At 40.7% G+C, this 17713-nt stretch overlaps 1 protein-coding gene across 2 annotated transcripts in view; it reads right to left on the bottom strand.

The window, feature by feature from the left end:
- SGCD (sarcoglycan delta) overlaps window positions 1-17713 on the bottom strand; it is a gene marked incomplete at its 5' end in the record, with an annotated part of 735784 nt that overhangs the window by 272757 nt on the left and 445314 nt on the right. For both annotated transcript variants that reach the window (XM_081092161.1, XM_081092162.1), the window contains one exon: window positions 3498-3686. In XM_081092161.1, the coding sequence (XP_080948287.1) occupies window positions 3498-3686 (189 nt within the window). Of the gene's footprint in view, window positions 1-3497; window positions 3687-17713 lie in introns of those variants that run through there.

The raw sequence follows: 17713 nt of genomic DNA, 5'->3' as shown, positions 1-17713 counted from the left end.
ACGGACGATTTTGCCAGCTTCGGAGTTTAGTTGAGGAGCCAGATCATTGTGGGAATTGCGGGGAGGGGTGCAGTGTGGTGGGAAGGCTTGAGCTTTGAAGCCAAGCACCAGTTCTTTGACTTACTCGCTGTGAATCTTTCAGGCAGTCAACCACTTCTCTGAGCCCTGGTTTCCTTTACTACCATGGAGATAATAATCCCTCATCTATAGAGTTGTTTGGACATTTAAATGAGATATTTTAAATGCCAAGCACAGTGACCGGCACAGAACAGAAGCGTAGTAAATATTAGTTCCTCTGAACAGCACAGGCTGTGCTGAACTAGGATGGGCCGACTTATGGGTGTTTACAATATAATAAACCACACACTCCCCCACATGGGGGAAACTGAGCAGAAAAGTGCATCCTTGCTCTCCTGCCTCAAAATGAACACCACAGTATCCTGTTAAGAGCCCAGGAGAACAACCTCATTTTTCTTCTGACTTACATCTGGGACAAAGAAAACTTGGTTGGACGTTTGTTCAGACGGTTATAATGGAAGGAGTCTTCCAGCATACATCCTTGGGGATGACACGGAATGCAAGCCTGACGACAGAAAATTCTGGATATCCGATCTTGGGTACATTGCCAAGTCCTCACGAACACGGTCAGATGACATCATTCTCTTGGTTCATTGTTACTCAGAGGGTTTGATGAGAGAGTGAGCTTTCCCAAGTCCCAAATTATTGAATACTCCAGATGTACAAAATGACCACTCTTTCCTATTGGCAATATTTTTAAATCCCTGCTGAAAACGCTGAACTGTCATCTCGTTGTTTTCCTTTGCTCCAATGTAACACTGGTTAATACCTCCCTCATTTTTAAGATCTTCACGATCAGTACTAAATGATTATTTGTGGAATAGAATTATAATTCTAAAAGGATATGTTTTACACTGTGATGGATGGGAGCATATGCTCTGAAGTTGCAGGGAAAGACCAATTTTCCGACACTTCAGCTCTATTTGCACAAATGCATTACTGTTATAAAGCACTGATTATAGCTAATAATGGCATTATTCTCACCCCAGTAAGTACTTGGTTTGGTAAAGCTCTAAGAACTCTCAACTTTGGCAATCAATTTCCTTAACTATGGGAAATAGCCTATTTCATATAGATTATTACTTTAATGTTGTATTACTCCCTAAGTTCACACACTCTCAGAATGAATTGTCACTCAATTTACATTTGCATGGACCTCTCATTATTAGGCTGGCCAGATTAAACACACTTCAAAAGCCCCATTAGTATAATATCACATTTATCAGCGTTTGAGTTCATATTCGCCACACTCACTCCTAAGCCTTTCAGGCTCTATAAATTAACTTCATGTCAAACTAGGTAAAAATAACAAAAATAGCCCCAAATAGGGAGTTCAGGGCATACAGGAGTTTCAGCGCAGCTCCAGGGGGAAGGTAAGGCATTCTATCCTGTTTTTTGGGGGGGTCCCATGAGCCAACCACCTCACCAGCCACAACCTGGGAGAATTCCAGAATGTCTTCCAATACCTCAGCTCCTACCTCCAACTAGTATATGGTCAGATGTGTCAATGCCATCCCTTTAAATGTCTTTTGAGTCTTTATTGTCCATTCTCCTACCCGGCCTTCAGGCTTCCCTTATTTAATATGGCAATTCAGAAGCTTTTCCATTTTACAAGTTGATAAACCTCAAAAAATCAAAACCCCACAGAACATGAACATCAACAATTGGCAATTACAGGCACAAAGACTTAAGAACAAGTGGACCCAGGACTTGGTCTTCAGAGCCCTAAACTCTGAGAAAATCCCCCCATTATATGGCATCCTCCCCTGAGCAAGCATCTAGACCACAAATCTCATCACATCTCTCTAGTCTGCTTAAAACCCTTCTCTGAATTCTCTTTGTCTGTAAAGAAAGTAAGTCCAAGTTCACAAAGTGTCTGCCGCGTCTAATTCAAAAACAGAAGCTAATGTGCTCCCCTAGTCCAGAGTAAATGACCTTGAATTCCTACAACCCCATGGACACTGACCCATATCCTCTTCCAAACTTCATGTTACAATACCAAAGACTTTCTCTGTTTTTCAAAGAATTGAATTATTTTTTCCTCCTCAAGAAAGAAATGTGTAAAATCAAGGTAACTCTTTTTATCAGATAGTTTCCTAGCTTTAAGGACAAGCATTAGAGTGAACCATTCTGATGCCTGAAGCAGTGTCTCTGACCTTGGTTTATGGGGTCCTAATTAAGTCCTAATTAAGCACCATGCAACCCTTCCATTCGTGATGAATAAAGGCACCCAGAGAAAAAGGCAGCCCTTGCTCTTCTCAAAGTTCAGTCTGCATGGGAAACACATGCAAAAATTATTAGCCGGAGTGATAAGTAGAATAACAGATGCAGAAAGGAGCTGAGGGGCCCCAGGAAAGGTTCCGGGAGGCAGGGAAGACAGGAAAAGCAGCTGAAGCAGAAGTTACTGCCCAGGCCAGGGAGTGTGACTGCCCGTAGCATGTTAAGGATAAAAAGGACCTTGATCAATCAGAAAAGGCAAATATCCACTCTCCTATTAGGGAATGGCACATGCAAACCTGACTGTCCATTGTGTTATGGTCACTTTGCTTTACCAAATGAGATTTATTTTTTTGCCAATCTAATTAGACTTTGGACATCACAAGAAAGGATTCTAAGGGCAGTTGACTGGTGCCCTTTGTGCCCTCACGAATACATTACTTATCTTGCTAGAATGGCCAGGAAATCTCTAGGAAAAAACAAAACAAAACACACCACCTCAGAATAACTTCAGAAATGATTTTGCCAAGATTTTCTTTTAATTTGAACTTCAACAAGTGAATATTCAATCAGTAGAGTGGCCCTAAGTACCAACAGCAAAATTTCTTTCAAAGCAGCATAAACAATATGTTCTTAAAAAATGAAACATGGCTCTGTTCCTCTTATTTCCTTCTCACCCTGGTGGTGGCAAAGAGAATGCCTTCCCAAAACATCAAGGAGACTCCCGATTAACCCTAGTAATGGGATACCTGGTACAAACCCTTAAAATTCTTAGATAATCCCCGAAGTCTAATTTCCTCCCGATGTTTCAACCTTCTACCTCACAAACCCTTTCATAATCATTACTAAAATTAAGGAAAACTTAACACTTTGAATTTATCCCATATTTCCTCCTGCATCATTTACTCAAAGTGCATGTAAACTACAGAAAACAGAATAGTTATCAGAATGAGCGAACGCATACAGGAGGCCGTAAAGGAGGAGATGCCTCTAAACTGGATAACCAGCCCCCGAGGAACTGAGAGGAGATAGAAGTCCATCCTCCCTTGTCATTTGAACAGAATTTTTTTTTTTTTTTTAACCAAGACACCAGGTTGCCGGGCACTTCGAATCCTACGATCGCCGCTTTTCTATGTTCCTCCTCACCCCACAGGTCCCTCCCCCACAAGGAGAGGTAAAGAAACTTGGGTGGCTTTACTTACAATTGTGAAGTTCATGACTTTGAGAATCCAGATGGTCATGGCCAAGTTCACCAGTATTAAAATCATCAGCAGCAGGACAAAGAAATACAGGCATCTTTTCCGCCAGCCGTAAATCCCCACTTTGTACACCTGTGGCCCCCCGGAGCTGGGCATGGTGCTCCGGTGGTGTGTGTACTGTTCCTGAGGCATCTGAAATAAACGAAGCAGGACAGAAGCACTCACATTAAACGGCTGAGAGGGGGAAAGGAAAAAAAGAAAGGCAAAAAAATCAACTGATGGAGAGATATGGCTGGCTGCTGTCCGTACATTTCTACCCTCTGGACAAACGTGGCTCCTCTGCACGGTTGCTTCAGCCCTCTCCGTTCACATAGCCATCTCTCATGATGTGTGTAACCTTCCACATACACACGTATCCTGGGAGGGGAGGGACCCTAGGAAGCCATTCGAAAGGTCTCTTAGAATCCAACATCTTTGTGAGGGAGACACTCAAGATCTATTAAAGTCTTAGAAGTAAATTTGGAATTGGTCTGAGGCAATGAAATAACCCCAGCAGTTTACTGCAGTGCTATAATAACAACATTCAGGCCATTTATTTGGGGGATAATGACCTAAAATGCAATCATTCTTTTTTTAAAATATTTTTTTATTGATTTCAGAGAGGAAGGGAGAGGGAGAGAGAGAGAAAAACATCAGTGATGAGAAAGAATCATCAATTGGCTGCCTCCAGCACAGTCCCTACTGAGGGTTGAGTCTGCAACCCCGGCATGTGCCCTTGACTGGAATCAAACCCAGGACCCGGCTGACACTATCCACTGAGCCAAACCAGCTAGGGCTCAAATGCAATCATTCTTAATTGCCAGAAAGTCAGTGGCAAAAGTAACAATTTTGATCATCCCTCTATTCCAAAGTTCAAAGGAATGTTGATGGGCACTCAGATTAAACCTCACCTGACTCAGGAATAGTTAACAATATGTAATAGCCTGGGCTTACATGCTTCCCTTGACAGAGAACTCATTACCATTAAATTTAGTCTTTATGAGTCAGACCATTCTAATTGGTATCAATTAACTCATTTGTTTAATAAACGGAAAGGAGGTTCAAAGTCAAATAAAGTGTAAACATGTCTTCCAGGAGCTTGCAGGCTAATGGAAGAAGTGAACTAGTTAAACAGTGATCATAGTAGAGTGAGTTAAATCAGAACAATATTTGCCAATAGTAAGTAATATGCCAACCTCCTTTAAAGTAAGGATGCTTTCCCAAATCCCTGCTGTCGACACAAATTATCTTTATACCAGCACTACTAATTAGGTACCAACACAAATCTGAGTAAAATGATCACTTCCATAAAATTATAAAACCACACCAAAATTTAAAATTAAACCCAAACAAAGCTACCAAGATGTATCATTCACAATGGGAAAGAACTGCCTACTACAGGGTATGTGACAGGATAAGGACAAGAATAGCAGTCCCTGATTCTTGTGGGTATGATGAACAGCAAGGAGTTCTTAACACATGAGTGTCCAGGAGCTAGAGGTATCCCCCCACACCAGCTGTCTTTCCTCTGACACTCGCCCCAACCAGTGAGAGCATTACATAGCTTAGCTATAAAACAGAAATGCCATGTTCAATAAATATCTATAAGAGACTGGGGAGATGGATAGCACACTTTTACATTTTCTTTCATACACAGGTTGTTAGAACTTGTCAGAATTCAGTGATTAGTTCCACTATGGGTTCTCAATCCTGATGCCCATCAGAGACCTCTGAGGAGCTATTCAAAATCTCTATGCTCAGGTCAATTAAATAACAGTCACAATGGTAGGACCCAGGCGTCAGCATTTTTAAAAGTTCCCAAAAGATCCTAACGTGTAGACAAGGTTGCTTATCGCTGGTGTAGAATAATGTCTTTCAATGCAGCAGGATTCAAAAGAAATGTGGAACAGATTCAAATTCTGAGCTCTATGATGGAATTAGAACTGTTAAAAGCTTCCCAGGTCATTTCAAGTATCTGAGACAACTTTTCTAAAAAAATAAAAATAAAATAAAAAACGGCCTTCTTTTTTCCCCCCACAGTACAACCATTTTGAGACAAAAATCTTGAAACAAACTCTAATCTAGCACATAAAACAGAAGAGAGCAAGAATGAGGGATGAACCACTCTTGAGACACCTCTGCAGAACCCTTGGACTCCTAGAAACCACTGACTTTGCCCGACATGTTTATTGACTTACTGAGTTGCTCAAAGGCCAGAAGGGAAAGTAGTTCCCTTTCAAGTCACTTAGCGAATTATAAGCTGAGCAGGGAGCAGAACTCTGATGCCTGATGTAGTGGTCTTTTCTATCTCTTGAGGTCTCCTCTATCTCCACCACACCCCTTGCCTACTTTCATAAGCTAAATGAAACAACAAGCTCCAATCTACAACTCTGTAATTAAAAAAAGATAGATTGATATATCACTCGACCGATCAATAGGTTATGGAACAGGGAAGGGAGTGAGCAATTTTCTAGGAATGACTGCTATAGGGAGCCTTGCCAGGCAAACATACTGTAATGGAAACATCTGTTGTCAATAACCCTGCCTGGAAAGGGACAATTTAGATATGCTGAGTACATTAATTTTTCTAGTAACAAAAGCACACACAACATGTTGTAATGTTAAAAACATAAGAGGAAAGACCATCTCCAATCTTTATTTCTCTTTGATTCACAAGAAGTTTGCTGTCCAGAGAATGAAGTTGAAGTTTCAGGTCCTCTCTTGCTCAGGCCCTTCCTTGGCCCTGGGAGGGGCAGATAATAATGCATTGCCAGCATCATACATTCTTTTTTGTTGTTGTTAATTCTCACCCGAGGATACTATTTTCCATTCATTTTTTTAAGAGAGAATGAAAGAGAAGGAGAGGAGAGGTAGGGGAAGAGGAGAGAAAGAAAGAGAGAAGGGGAGAAAAAGGGAGAGAGAGAGAGAGAGAAATACTGATATGAGAGCCAAACCGGCTACAGTGGACCCTGCCTTTTTCAGCTTCCCTTTATGTTGCCTGACTTTGGAGGAATTACATGCATTTTGGAGGTCTAACTAACAGGAAATTAAATCAGGGGTGCGTAAAGTTTGGGTGCTGCGATATATATGTATATGGTTTACAGGCACTTCCCTGTAGAAGTACATTATTGCTAGCTCCCTGGTGTAGAAATGTCTTTTAGGAATTATTTCATCCTTGGTGTCAACTCACCAAGCATGGTGTCATGAAGGTGCAGGACCAAAAGACACATTGCGATGTAAACATCTCCTACAGTGGCCAGCTCCAGAAATAGGCAGGTAGTGGAGAAGTCAAAAGCTAGTTTGACATTTTTTCTATCATCAGATATGTAAAATTTCAAACGTAGGATTCAATCCTCACTGACACCTAGTCAAAAGAGAAATTCTCTCCTATCAAGGATATACTCAATTCAGCATATATAATTATAAATGCACCACACCATTTTTCTTTTTTTTATGGGACACAGAAAATAGAATTATTCAGAATTCTTATGTTTACAGTAATGTGCACTGTGCCTCTGTCTTTTGTATGTAAAGTTGAGTGCTTTATGCATCATGACCATTTATATTTAAAAAAGGAGGTTCTATTGAAATTATCAATTTCAATAAACAATGATCTTTTCCATTGTCTGTACAGAATGTGATAGTGCCAAAGAGCTGTCATATGAAGACACGAAGCGACCAAAAACTGTAGAAAAAGTATGTCAGACAGTTAATTATTAATATTATTTTTCTGGATTTTATGATATGCCATCTTCTACAATTAATAATTTAAATTTCTTTCCCATTCCAAATAAATATTCATGTGTTTAACTTAAGATTGTACTTCTAATTCTTCAGGTTCCTTTCCCTTTAAAATGGCCCCGTATGTTCTTTAAGCTTCAGACCTCACAAAACGTGGATCCCCCTCTGGTCCCTCCCACAAAGGACCCCAAGCATACACGGAAATCTCAGTGTAATAACACGACTGCACAGCACTGCTTAGCTGAGCTCAATGGGAGATACAATTACCTATGTTCCACTGCGAGTGCTTTTCAGACTTTGGAATGTATACGAAACACTCCCGGGTATTGATTAAATGCAGACTCCCAGGCATCGCACCAAAAGATTCTAATTTAGTAAGTCTGGGTGCATCTCAGAAACCTGTATTTTTAACAAGCACCAGAAGTGATCCTGATAATAATGGCCCGGACACCATGCTTCCAGAACACAAATTTAGATCCATTACAAAAAAGTACCCTGGCCCATTTTTGCCTGTACTACTGTTATTTTTCACTGGGTGACCCATCTTCTTCCCATATATACTTGGCCATCTTTCACATTTGTGCTGCATTCCTACCCTGGAGTTTTCATTTCCATCCTCCCCCTTCAGCAATATATTGACTATTATGCTCTTTGCAGCCTTTGGTGTCTTGGCTTTTTCAATGTGAACAGATCTTTTCTGCCATTAAAATATCTTAACTTTATTACCCTCTCTACCTCTTTTACTCTCATTGATGCCCAGGGTTCCAGGATCCTTGGCAATCTCTAAAAATTTCATATTCTCATCCATCCACTGAAATGGAGCATTCAAAAATCACTAGTGATGTCCCTGATCAGAATTCAATGGACTTTTCTTAATGCCCATTTTCCTTGGACTTTCTGAAGTTTTGGACTTTGCCAACTTCTCCCTTTCATCTGGAAGGTTTGTCCTTAGTCAGTGATGACAATGCAGGTCCATGGTTTCCTTTTTATTTCAGTGATCACTGTCTGTCTTTCCAACCTCTCCCCTCTGCTTCTTTCTTCCAAGTTCAATTAAGAATCAGTGTTATCTCTCACCTCAGAGACAATGTTCAGGGCTATGCTTGCATTGTGTGCTTCTATGATAACGAAATTCAACTTACAATTTGAATTCTCGTTTCCATCTCAAATTGGACCTGTCGAAATATCTTTTATCCATATACTCCCTCATCAAATAATTACTAATCATTGATCAAATTCTATTTATTGGGCAAAGGGTCTCAAGATACCACAAATAGTAAGAATTACACTGCATTTATGAAGCTCATGGCCTGGGCAGTGGGGGAGAATTAATAGTAAATGCATAAAGAGACAAAATGAATGCTGTGAAGTGCTTTCACTGAAATATATCTGATAATGTTAAAGAGAACATCAGAGGATGAAAGATATTTTATAGACTCATCAACAGAGAAATCTCTGAGGATGTAACATTTAAGCTGAGACTTGAAGGATAAGAAAAAGACATTGAGGTGAAGGCTGGGATAAAAACAAATTCCAGACAGAGGAAATAAAGCAAAGTCCCCATTGTGGACAAGGTCTGTGTGACTGTCTGTGTTGAGTAAAGTGGAAACGGGCATGAGATGAGGCCGAATAAGTTGGCTTGGAGCCAGATGATGCTGGACCTTCGAGACCAGAGTACAAAGACAGATGTTCTTGAAAAGTCTATGAAATCCCTGGCAGAATTTGAAACAAGGGAGTGATAATCTGATTTATAATAGTAGCAGTGCCTAGACCAGAATATGTGAGGAATAAATATCTGTTGTTTGATGGCATTCAATAGACTTTCCGTCCTCTACACCGATCATACATTAAAACACTTCCAAAAGTTGAAAAATTTGGCAAAATGATTCTCAACCAGTTTAACATGCCCTCATAGGAGGCTTACTTGCATCTGTGGGGGTGTATCGGGCATGTGAATTTTTAAAAGGAGTCCATCTACCCAAACACAGCCTTTTCTTGAGAATTATAAGATAGAAAGTGCTTTCTATCAGACTTTGGGAATAATTTTACATTGTTATCTAACATATTTTACAGTCATATATGTCATCTCTCTGAATATATCCTAAAACCTTCTAAGTATTTAAAACTTCTCTGAACACCAGGAGCACCTAAAAATGGTAAGTATGAATATCTATCTATCATCTATCTATCTATCTATCTATCTATCTATCTATCTATCATCTATCTATATTCTATCTATCTACCTATCTATCTGTCTTAGCATACAGTTGTTAATGAATGAATAAAAATCAGGCCATTGCTGAACAGCAAAGCATATAATCCAGCAATAAGTAAATAGCGGTGAGATCAGAAGCAAAGGAATGAAAGCTCACATAACTCCCTTTCTAAAGGCCCATGCAATCATACCGATGTTAAGGCTTAAATCCAAAGCATTACTCTACTCTTTCATGAGGTTATTTTCAGCGTTCACCTGTTTATCAACAAATCCAGTTGACTTAAAGATAATGTTTCTCACACACAAAATGCAATAGGATTATATTTTTCAAAGAAGGAATAGTGAAACTTACTGTTGCTTTGCCATTAAGTAGGGAACAAATACCAATAGTTCAAGTCAATTTCATAATAAACCCCACCTATAACAACAGGCTAAATAAATAGTTGCCAAATATAATAGACTAGAGGCCTGGCGCACGAAATTCGTGCACGAGTAGGGTCCTGAGGCCTGGCCAGTGATCAGGGCCAATCAGGGCCTTCTGACTACCAGCTGGGGCCTTCCTTCATTCCACGCTGCCCCCTGGTGGTCAGCACACATCATAGTGAGCAATCAAACTCCCGAGGAGACAATCTGCATATTAGGCTTTTATATATATAGATGTGGGGTTTCCAAAAGAAAATCATTCTGGATGGGTGTATTATTAAAGTATGATTTTGAGAGCCATAAATTCATTCAAATGTTCAAACCTGGGATCACATACCATTATGGAATCAAGGCCTGATGCTAGCTTAATGTGAGAGCTTCCCGGAGAAGGCCCGTTCTGATAAACTGGACTTGTGAAGAACCTCCTCTTAGCCTGTGTGACCTTGTTTCATCTCAGCCACTGCAGCCACCAACCCCTTAGTGACTTTCCGATGCCCATGCAAGTTTTTCCTCATCAATGCCCAACATCTGTCATAAGAGCCGCCAGAGAGGTCTGCAGAAATCTCACGATCATGTGAAGTCATCACCAGAATCCTTGAATTAGGCCCAGCCTCAGTGGTCCCTGACCCTGTGGCTTCTGCTCCTCTAATGAAGGAAGCTACAATATACATCTAGCTTAAGGCTCACCTACACTGAGCTTCAAAATGATGAGCACCACGTCTTTGACCAGTCTTTGAAATCCTAATGCAGAAACTGGCCTGATCTTACTTAATCATCATATATTTTTATACAGTGTTGACTTCCCTTCCTCAGGCTGGTTGGTACCAAATAGCTACTAGAAAACCTTGTATTGCTCCCTTCCCTACATTTCACCAGTTGATGTAAAAATGATGGAAGGTCTTTGGCAGAAACATACACAGCTGTGATACTTTGTGCAGCTGAGCACATATGCTAGAATAATACTGTTAGAAGCCATCCCTTTGTGTCTGCACTCAGTGTTTTTGTTTCTGCATCGTTCTTCTTCAGGACAATGAATGTTTTCCTTTTATTCCTCCCAAATAAAAGAGATATATGGAAAACAGTTCCAGTGTCTGTATTATCAACCTTCTGTACAAGAATGTGTTATGTTTTGAGGGATGATTAAAAAGTACTCAGTATACTTCTAAAGACACATCAAGGCCATCAAGCTTCCTGATGATGTTTCTTTGGGGCCTGTAATATTGTTGGGTCCATGTTCCACTCTTCTCATTGGGTAGAGCTGAAGCAAGGAAGCACTGACAGGCATTTGACAATGCTTGCTTGCCTCTTTTACCCATCAGGCTTCACAATCTTGTTCCATAAGGGAACTTATGGGAGTGCCAATGAGTGTAATTCTATGTACAGTTACATAGTAACATGACAAAGCACCTGGCCTTCAAGGAAGTCTCCAATCTTTCAACAGAAAAAAAATATTTTTGACAACTACCACGTGCCAGGTACCATAGTAGATCCTGGAGATACTTATGTCTTTCCATGGATGAGAAGGATATTTCTACCCTCATCAAGCCTGTGTTTAATGGAAGAGATGAACAATAAACATATAAATAGAAGAAACAATTAGAACTAAAGTGAGGTATCAGGAAGGAAACGAAGAAGGTTTTGTGCCAGAGAAGAGAGGGCAACCCACTTTGGTCACAGAAGGCCATTCTGACCAAGTGACAATTTAGGTGAGGCCTAGGGGTGGAATGAATTTTCCAGCAGAAGACCGACACAGCAAGCATTTGGCCTTAAAATATGCTCAGGTTAAGCAGGATGGCTGGAAGGGTTGGCTTTGAATGAGTCCAGAGGAAAGGGTACAGGATAAGTTTGTAGAGAGGCTGCAGATCAATTATACCAAACCTTGTAAGTGATGGTAAGGAGTGAAGAATTAATACTGCCAGACTAATAATAACTACGTACCTTATTTAGAAATAAGACATGTGATACCAATCAAGTGAGCTAGTTTATTGATGATGATGACGATGACGTATGTTAAAATTTCCAACACATTTAAAAGTAAGTATGAATTAGATCGCTGTATATGATTGAAACCAGTTCCCATAAATAGCAGGCACAAGTTCCTTCACAGGGTCATTACCGTTTCTAGAATTTGTTGTGGAGTCTGAGTCACTTTGGATTATCTTGGCATGTAAATAGTCTTCCAATAGCCATGTTAATTTTGAGGTCTTTGATTTAAAACTATCTGCCTTCAAGAGTTGTTTTCATTCAGCCAGCCATATAAAGCATTAGTCTTGGGTTGCTGATGTTTGGCACAATTTATACAATTGTAACAAACTCATTACTTGTAGTTTTGATAGAATAATCAACATCCGTTTTGTAAAATTCACAAAGAAAAGTAAATGCCTGTTTATGGGAAATGATTCAGAAATGGCATGTTCTATTTAAACAAATATTGGGATTTAAAAGTTAGCTATTTCTTATTTTATTTTGCCAATAATTTTTATATGCAAGTGTTGAAGAATTTTCACCGAAAAAAATTAGGCAAGTGCATGTATTTAAAAGAATCAAAGAGCAGACAGTTAAGAATATTCCTTTTTCATTCACACGTTAAGCCCTCCTCCCTAAAGGCAACTATCACCAGCTTTTTTCTTATCCTTACAGAAATGCTAAGTACACATATTGGCCTTATTCAATATATACATTCAGTACATGCACACATGTTTAAATTTTCCTTTTTTACACCAACAAGAACATATTATATGTTCTTTATTGTTCCAAATCTAACTTGGCCCACTTAATATAGTTTAGTGATAGTCCCATAAAAGTATACAGAAATATATTTTTAAGTTAGTTTGAAATTGTATGGATACATGATATTTAACTTAACCAACTCCTTAGTGATGAATATTGATGCTGTTTACAGTAATCTTCTGTTACCAATGTTTGTTCAAAGAGATAGATATTTATCAGGTATTACCCTGTGCTGGCACTAAGCATTCAGTGGTAAAAAGACAGATTCCTGACTCTTGGACCTTATATTCAAGTGGAAGATATGATAAACAAGCAAACCAACAGACACATAACTTTTCATACCTACTCTTGGGAGTAAGTTTTATGAAGACAAAAGTAAAGCCGGGAAAAGGGACAGATAGAGGTCGGGGGAGGGGGAACGCTCCTGTCCACAGGACTGACAGGGGAAGCCTCTCTGTAGTGGAGAGATTTGAGGGGCAGAACAACAACAACAACAACACAAAAACACGAACAAGCAAGAGAGTAAAGCAAGAGGACATAGGGAGAGAGCACTCCAGTTGGAAGAAACAGTACCGGCAGGTGCAAAGGCCCTGAGGGAGGGGCTCATTGGGCATGTTTAAAGGAGAGGGTGGCTAGATCAGAGTGAGCAAGGGGGAGAGTATGTGAAAATGAGCTGGGAGGGCAGGCAGAAGGGTTGCACACGTGGTCTTATAAACCACAGGGAAAACCTTAGGCAGGATACTGATTGTAAGAGTAACTTTCAGAGACCAGTTTGTCAGCATGGGATCACTCCAGCGGCCTCTCTAAGAAATGGACTGCAGGGGACAAGGATGCAAGTGGAGAAGCCAGGGGCCTGTGGGTACTACTCTTGCCCAGAGAAAACAGCCCAGACCAGGGTAGAGATGAGGGAGAAGGTGCTGAATTGCCGTATTTGGAATCTATTTGGAAGGTAGAGCTAACAGGATGTTGCTGCTGCCCCAGGACATAGAGTGTGTGCAACAAAAGGACAGGAGTCAAGGAGAATGCCAAGGTTCTGGCTGAGCAGCCTGGTGAACGATGCTGCCATTCATCAGGATGGGCGGCAAAGGAGACTAATAGGCTCTGGGGCAGGAGGCAAACGGAGTGTGCAGAGGGAAGACAGTCAGTTTTGTCATGCTGATTTAGAAATGCATAGAAGAATCCATGGGGTGGCATCACAAAGCCACTTCAAATTATGACTGGAACTCAGGGGGAAGACTGGGCTTAGAGAGAAATGTGTAAGTCTCCTGCATATCAGTATTATTGAAAGCCATAGCAATGGAACATGGATTTTTCACGTATGTCCAAATATACCTCTCACGGAAGCCCTGAAAACTGAATTGCTAGATCTAAGTGTGTGTGTTCGAGTACGTGTGTGTCTATCCATTGCTTTTGTAGACGTTACTATTAAAGTTATCTTCCAAAGTACAACGTACCTTACATATAAATTTAAAATAGTTATCTTTGATGAATTAAAAGATATTTCTGTATCACTATAAACATTAATTCTTACTGTTCTAGAGATTTAGATGTGTGAGGTGCCAGTGTAAGTAGTTTCAGATAGAAATATAATTTTGAAACACACATACATATGTGTACTAGTAATTCTGAGATATATGGGCTCAGACATTTCCGACAGCATTCTAAGGGATCAATATGATTAAAATTATGTCAAAAAAATTATTTCATAAATTAGGATACTGAGGTCCTCAGGAATGAAAGAATGTTCTGAAGGACTCCAAACCAGTAAGTTAGTTAGGGTCTGGACTCAAACTCAGGCTCAATTTTCTTTCCATTTCATATGGAATGAGGCAAAGACTTGGCTTTCCCTGAATAAGTCACAAGGTATTTAGAATTACCATCTAGGCATGTATTTTGTGTGGAATACATGAACAAGGCCACCACCTGACAGATCCATGTTTTCCTCCAGGCCCTCCCATGGCTCTATTCTAGGTATTTGGGATACACCAATGAGCAAAAACACAGACCCCCCGCTCCCCCCATCTCATGGCCATGGTAGGAGGCAGTGATGGGAGAGGCAGATACCAAAAGTGAAAACCATGTTTGAAACTTCTGTTACAGAGAATGAGTGCTATGGGGAAAAGACCAAGAACAAAAGGGAGGAAGAGAGAGAGAGTCAAGAAAAGGGGGATAAGCAGTGATGTGGGTTGGGGAGCAGAGCAGGTTCAAATGCTAAAAGCATGGGAAAGGCTGTCCTCATGGTGACGCTAATATCTGAGCAATGACTTGGCGTCACTGAAGATTAGGCTGTGCATAAAACTCAGGCATCATTCTAAACATAGTCCTTGATGTTGCAAGTTGAGGATCAGAAAAGAATACATAAACTGAATACCCCTGAACAGGAAAGATAATTTCAAACTCCTGATCGCAAATTTAACAGTGTCATTTTCTTTTCTTTTTTTTTTAAAAAATATATTTTTATTGATTTTTTACAGAGAGGAAGGGAGAGAGATAGAGAGTTAGAAACATCGATGAGAGAGAAACATCGATCAGCTGCCTCCTGCACATCTCCTACTGGGGATGTGCCCGCAACCCAGGTACATGCCCTTGACCGGAATCGAACCTGGGACCCTTCAGTCCGCAGGCCGACGCTCTATCCACTGAGCCAAACCGGTTTCGGCAACAGTGTCATTTTCACAAGCAAAGGGCACTGCCTCTCCCCATCATGTCCTTGTCTATGGCCAGCGTTCTGTACAGGAGCGACAGGTCCATTTCAACTATCCAGCTACCCTGTGTTGTCCAAGATCCGAACTTCTTAAATCCCCATGGATGAGGCTACCCAGAACAGGTAATGACCATCCCAGTCAAGCCAGTCACCACAGCTCTTCTGTGATGTGGGGACCAAGCTGTGTGATAAAGGAATGATAAACATGACTCAAACACATAAAATCAGAGAATGAGACATAGAGCTTGAAGGGAGCATGGACAATGCCAAGTTCAAAAACGACTTAACAGCTGAGAAAGCCAGGTTCAGGGAGGAGATGTGGCTTAACAAGGTCACAGAGTAAAGTTGTGACGAGGCCAAAGAAAGCTAAACTAAAAACCAGCATGCTGCCCACAAGCTCCACGGTGCAGTCTTTCCCCCTTAAACTCCTATTAGACATCACTTTAATCAAACACCATATATATGCTTTCTGAACGATACCCAAAGGCAAACCACAAAGCCGTCAGCTTCCTCACACAAAGCAAGCACACAAAACTGATGACCATCACTTAGGTAACGGTTACTATGTGCCAGACACTCTTCTTCTTCTTTTTTTTTTTAAATATATTTTATTGATTTTTTACAAGAGAGGAAGGGAGAGAGATAGAGAGTCAGAGACATCGATGAGAGAGAAACATCGACCAGCCGCCTCCTGCACATCCCCCACTGGGGATGTGCCCGCAACCCAGGTACATGCCCTTGACCGGAATCGAACCTGGGACCTTTCAGTCCGCAGGCCGATGCTCTATCCACTGAGCCAAACGGGTTTCGGCACCAGACACTCTTCTAAATGCTTTCCTGGGCTTGTTTAATCTTCACACACATATAATGATGAGATAGGTACTATCACTACCCTCGTCTCACAGGGGGCAGGGGGCAAATGAGCAGCAGAGAGACACAGTAACCTACCCAAACTCACTTAGTTTGTTAAAGAATTTGAACCCAGAGTTTGTTAAATAATCTGGCTGAAAAGCCTGTTCTCTGAATTCTTGTGTTAAATGCTACCAGATAGAGCTATATGTGTATCTGTGGTCAGAACAGTATAATTACTTATTTTAAAATGTTATTACAACGTTTTGAGCTAGAATGTCTCAAATTGGGTATTAATTTTAAGCTGATTCATCAAGTACTTATTGAGCAACTACTGAATTTCAACCAGGGTGCATTCCACCACCCTCCTTTTCAGGTAATAAACCAACTTTGATATGTCTCTAAAACCCATTAGCTTTTACAACACCATGAAAAACAGCTACAACACATTAGATACCTCCTTTTATAGTGATTCAATAGTTCTATAAAATTAGCATCGACCCAGTAGATGCTCCCTTGACAACTATGTTTGGTAAGGATCCTTAGCAATTATCTAAGCTCTCAAAAACTTGCAGAGAAATCTGCTGTCTAAAAGGAAATGCTCTTCTTCTCATTTTTAGTCATGATTATTTGTATTTTTTTTTTTTACATCAAAGAATCCAGAAACAACCATGGTGATAATAATACCTAAACGTTACTTTACAGTGTGCTAAGCACTTGGTATGCCTTCACATATATGTGTAGGTATGTTTGTACAGATGTGCATGTGTCTACTGAGATATAACGTACTTCCAGTGAAATACACAGCTATTAAGCATCCAGCTCGAGATTTATAAAACCGTACATCTCTGTAAACAATGTTCAATCAAGACAGGGAACGTTCCCATCAACTGAGAGCGTCCCCTCATGCCCCGTCCTAATCAACCTCCACCCCAGAGGCTCTTCTGGATTCTATCGCATTTAAATGTTTAAATCCTATGTAAGTTGTATGATGTGATTACTCCAAGGAATGCTGACACCTGTGCTCCTGGCCACCATGCGGCCCTAGTGCACGTCCTCTCAACAGGCACTTAGCCCATCGCAGCACTGTCTCCTGAGAGAATCCGGTCACCACACCCTAATTTCTCTCTCATGCATCTACAATGGCACTGTATGTACCACCCTTGAAATAATTGGGGGTGGGGAAGGTCACTCAGATCATTTTATACATTCTGCGGTTCAGACCAGAAGGCCTATTGAGAGCTTACTAATGGAAACACCTACAGATAAGGAAGGTGGGGGTCGATGACACGGACACAGACCCTCTCAGAGGAACAGGAGCTGCTCCCACATCCCACCAAATGCTGCGCCGCAAGAAATCAGACCAGGGATGCTCGTCTTCAGCTTTGTCTACATAATATACATTTGTACACATAGCTCAGTATGTTTAAATGCTCTGTAACTGAGTCAATGAAAAAGCTACACCAAACTGTGTCTGCCGGCCAGTCCATGGATTGCTGGTTTGGGACCCACTGCTGGCAT

Source organism: Myotis nattereri (assembly GCF_964212035.1).
Source record: "Myotis nattereri genome assembly, chromosome: 5".
Taxonomy (NCBI): Eukaryota; Metazoa; Chordata; class Mammalia; order Chiroptera; family Vespertilionidae; genus Myotis; species Myotis nattereri.
This window is presented reverse-complemented; position numbering and strand designations above follow the sequence as displayed.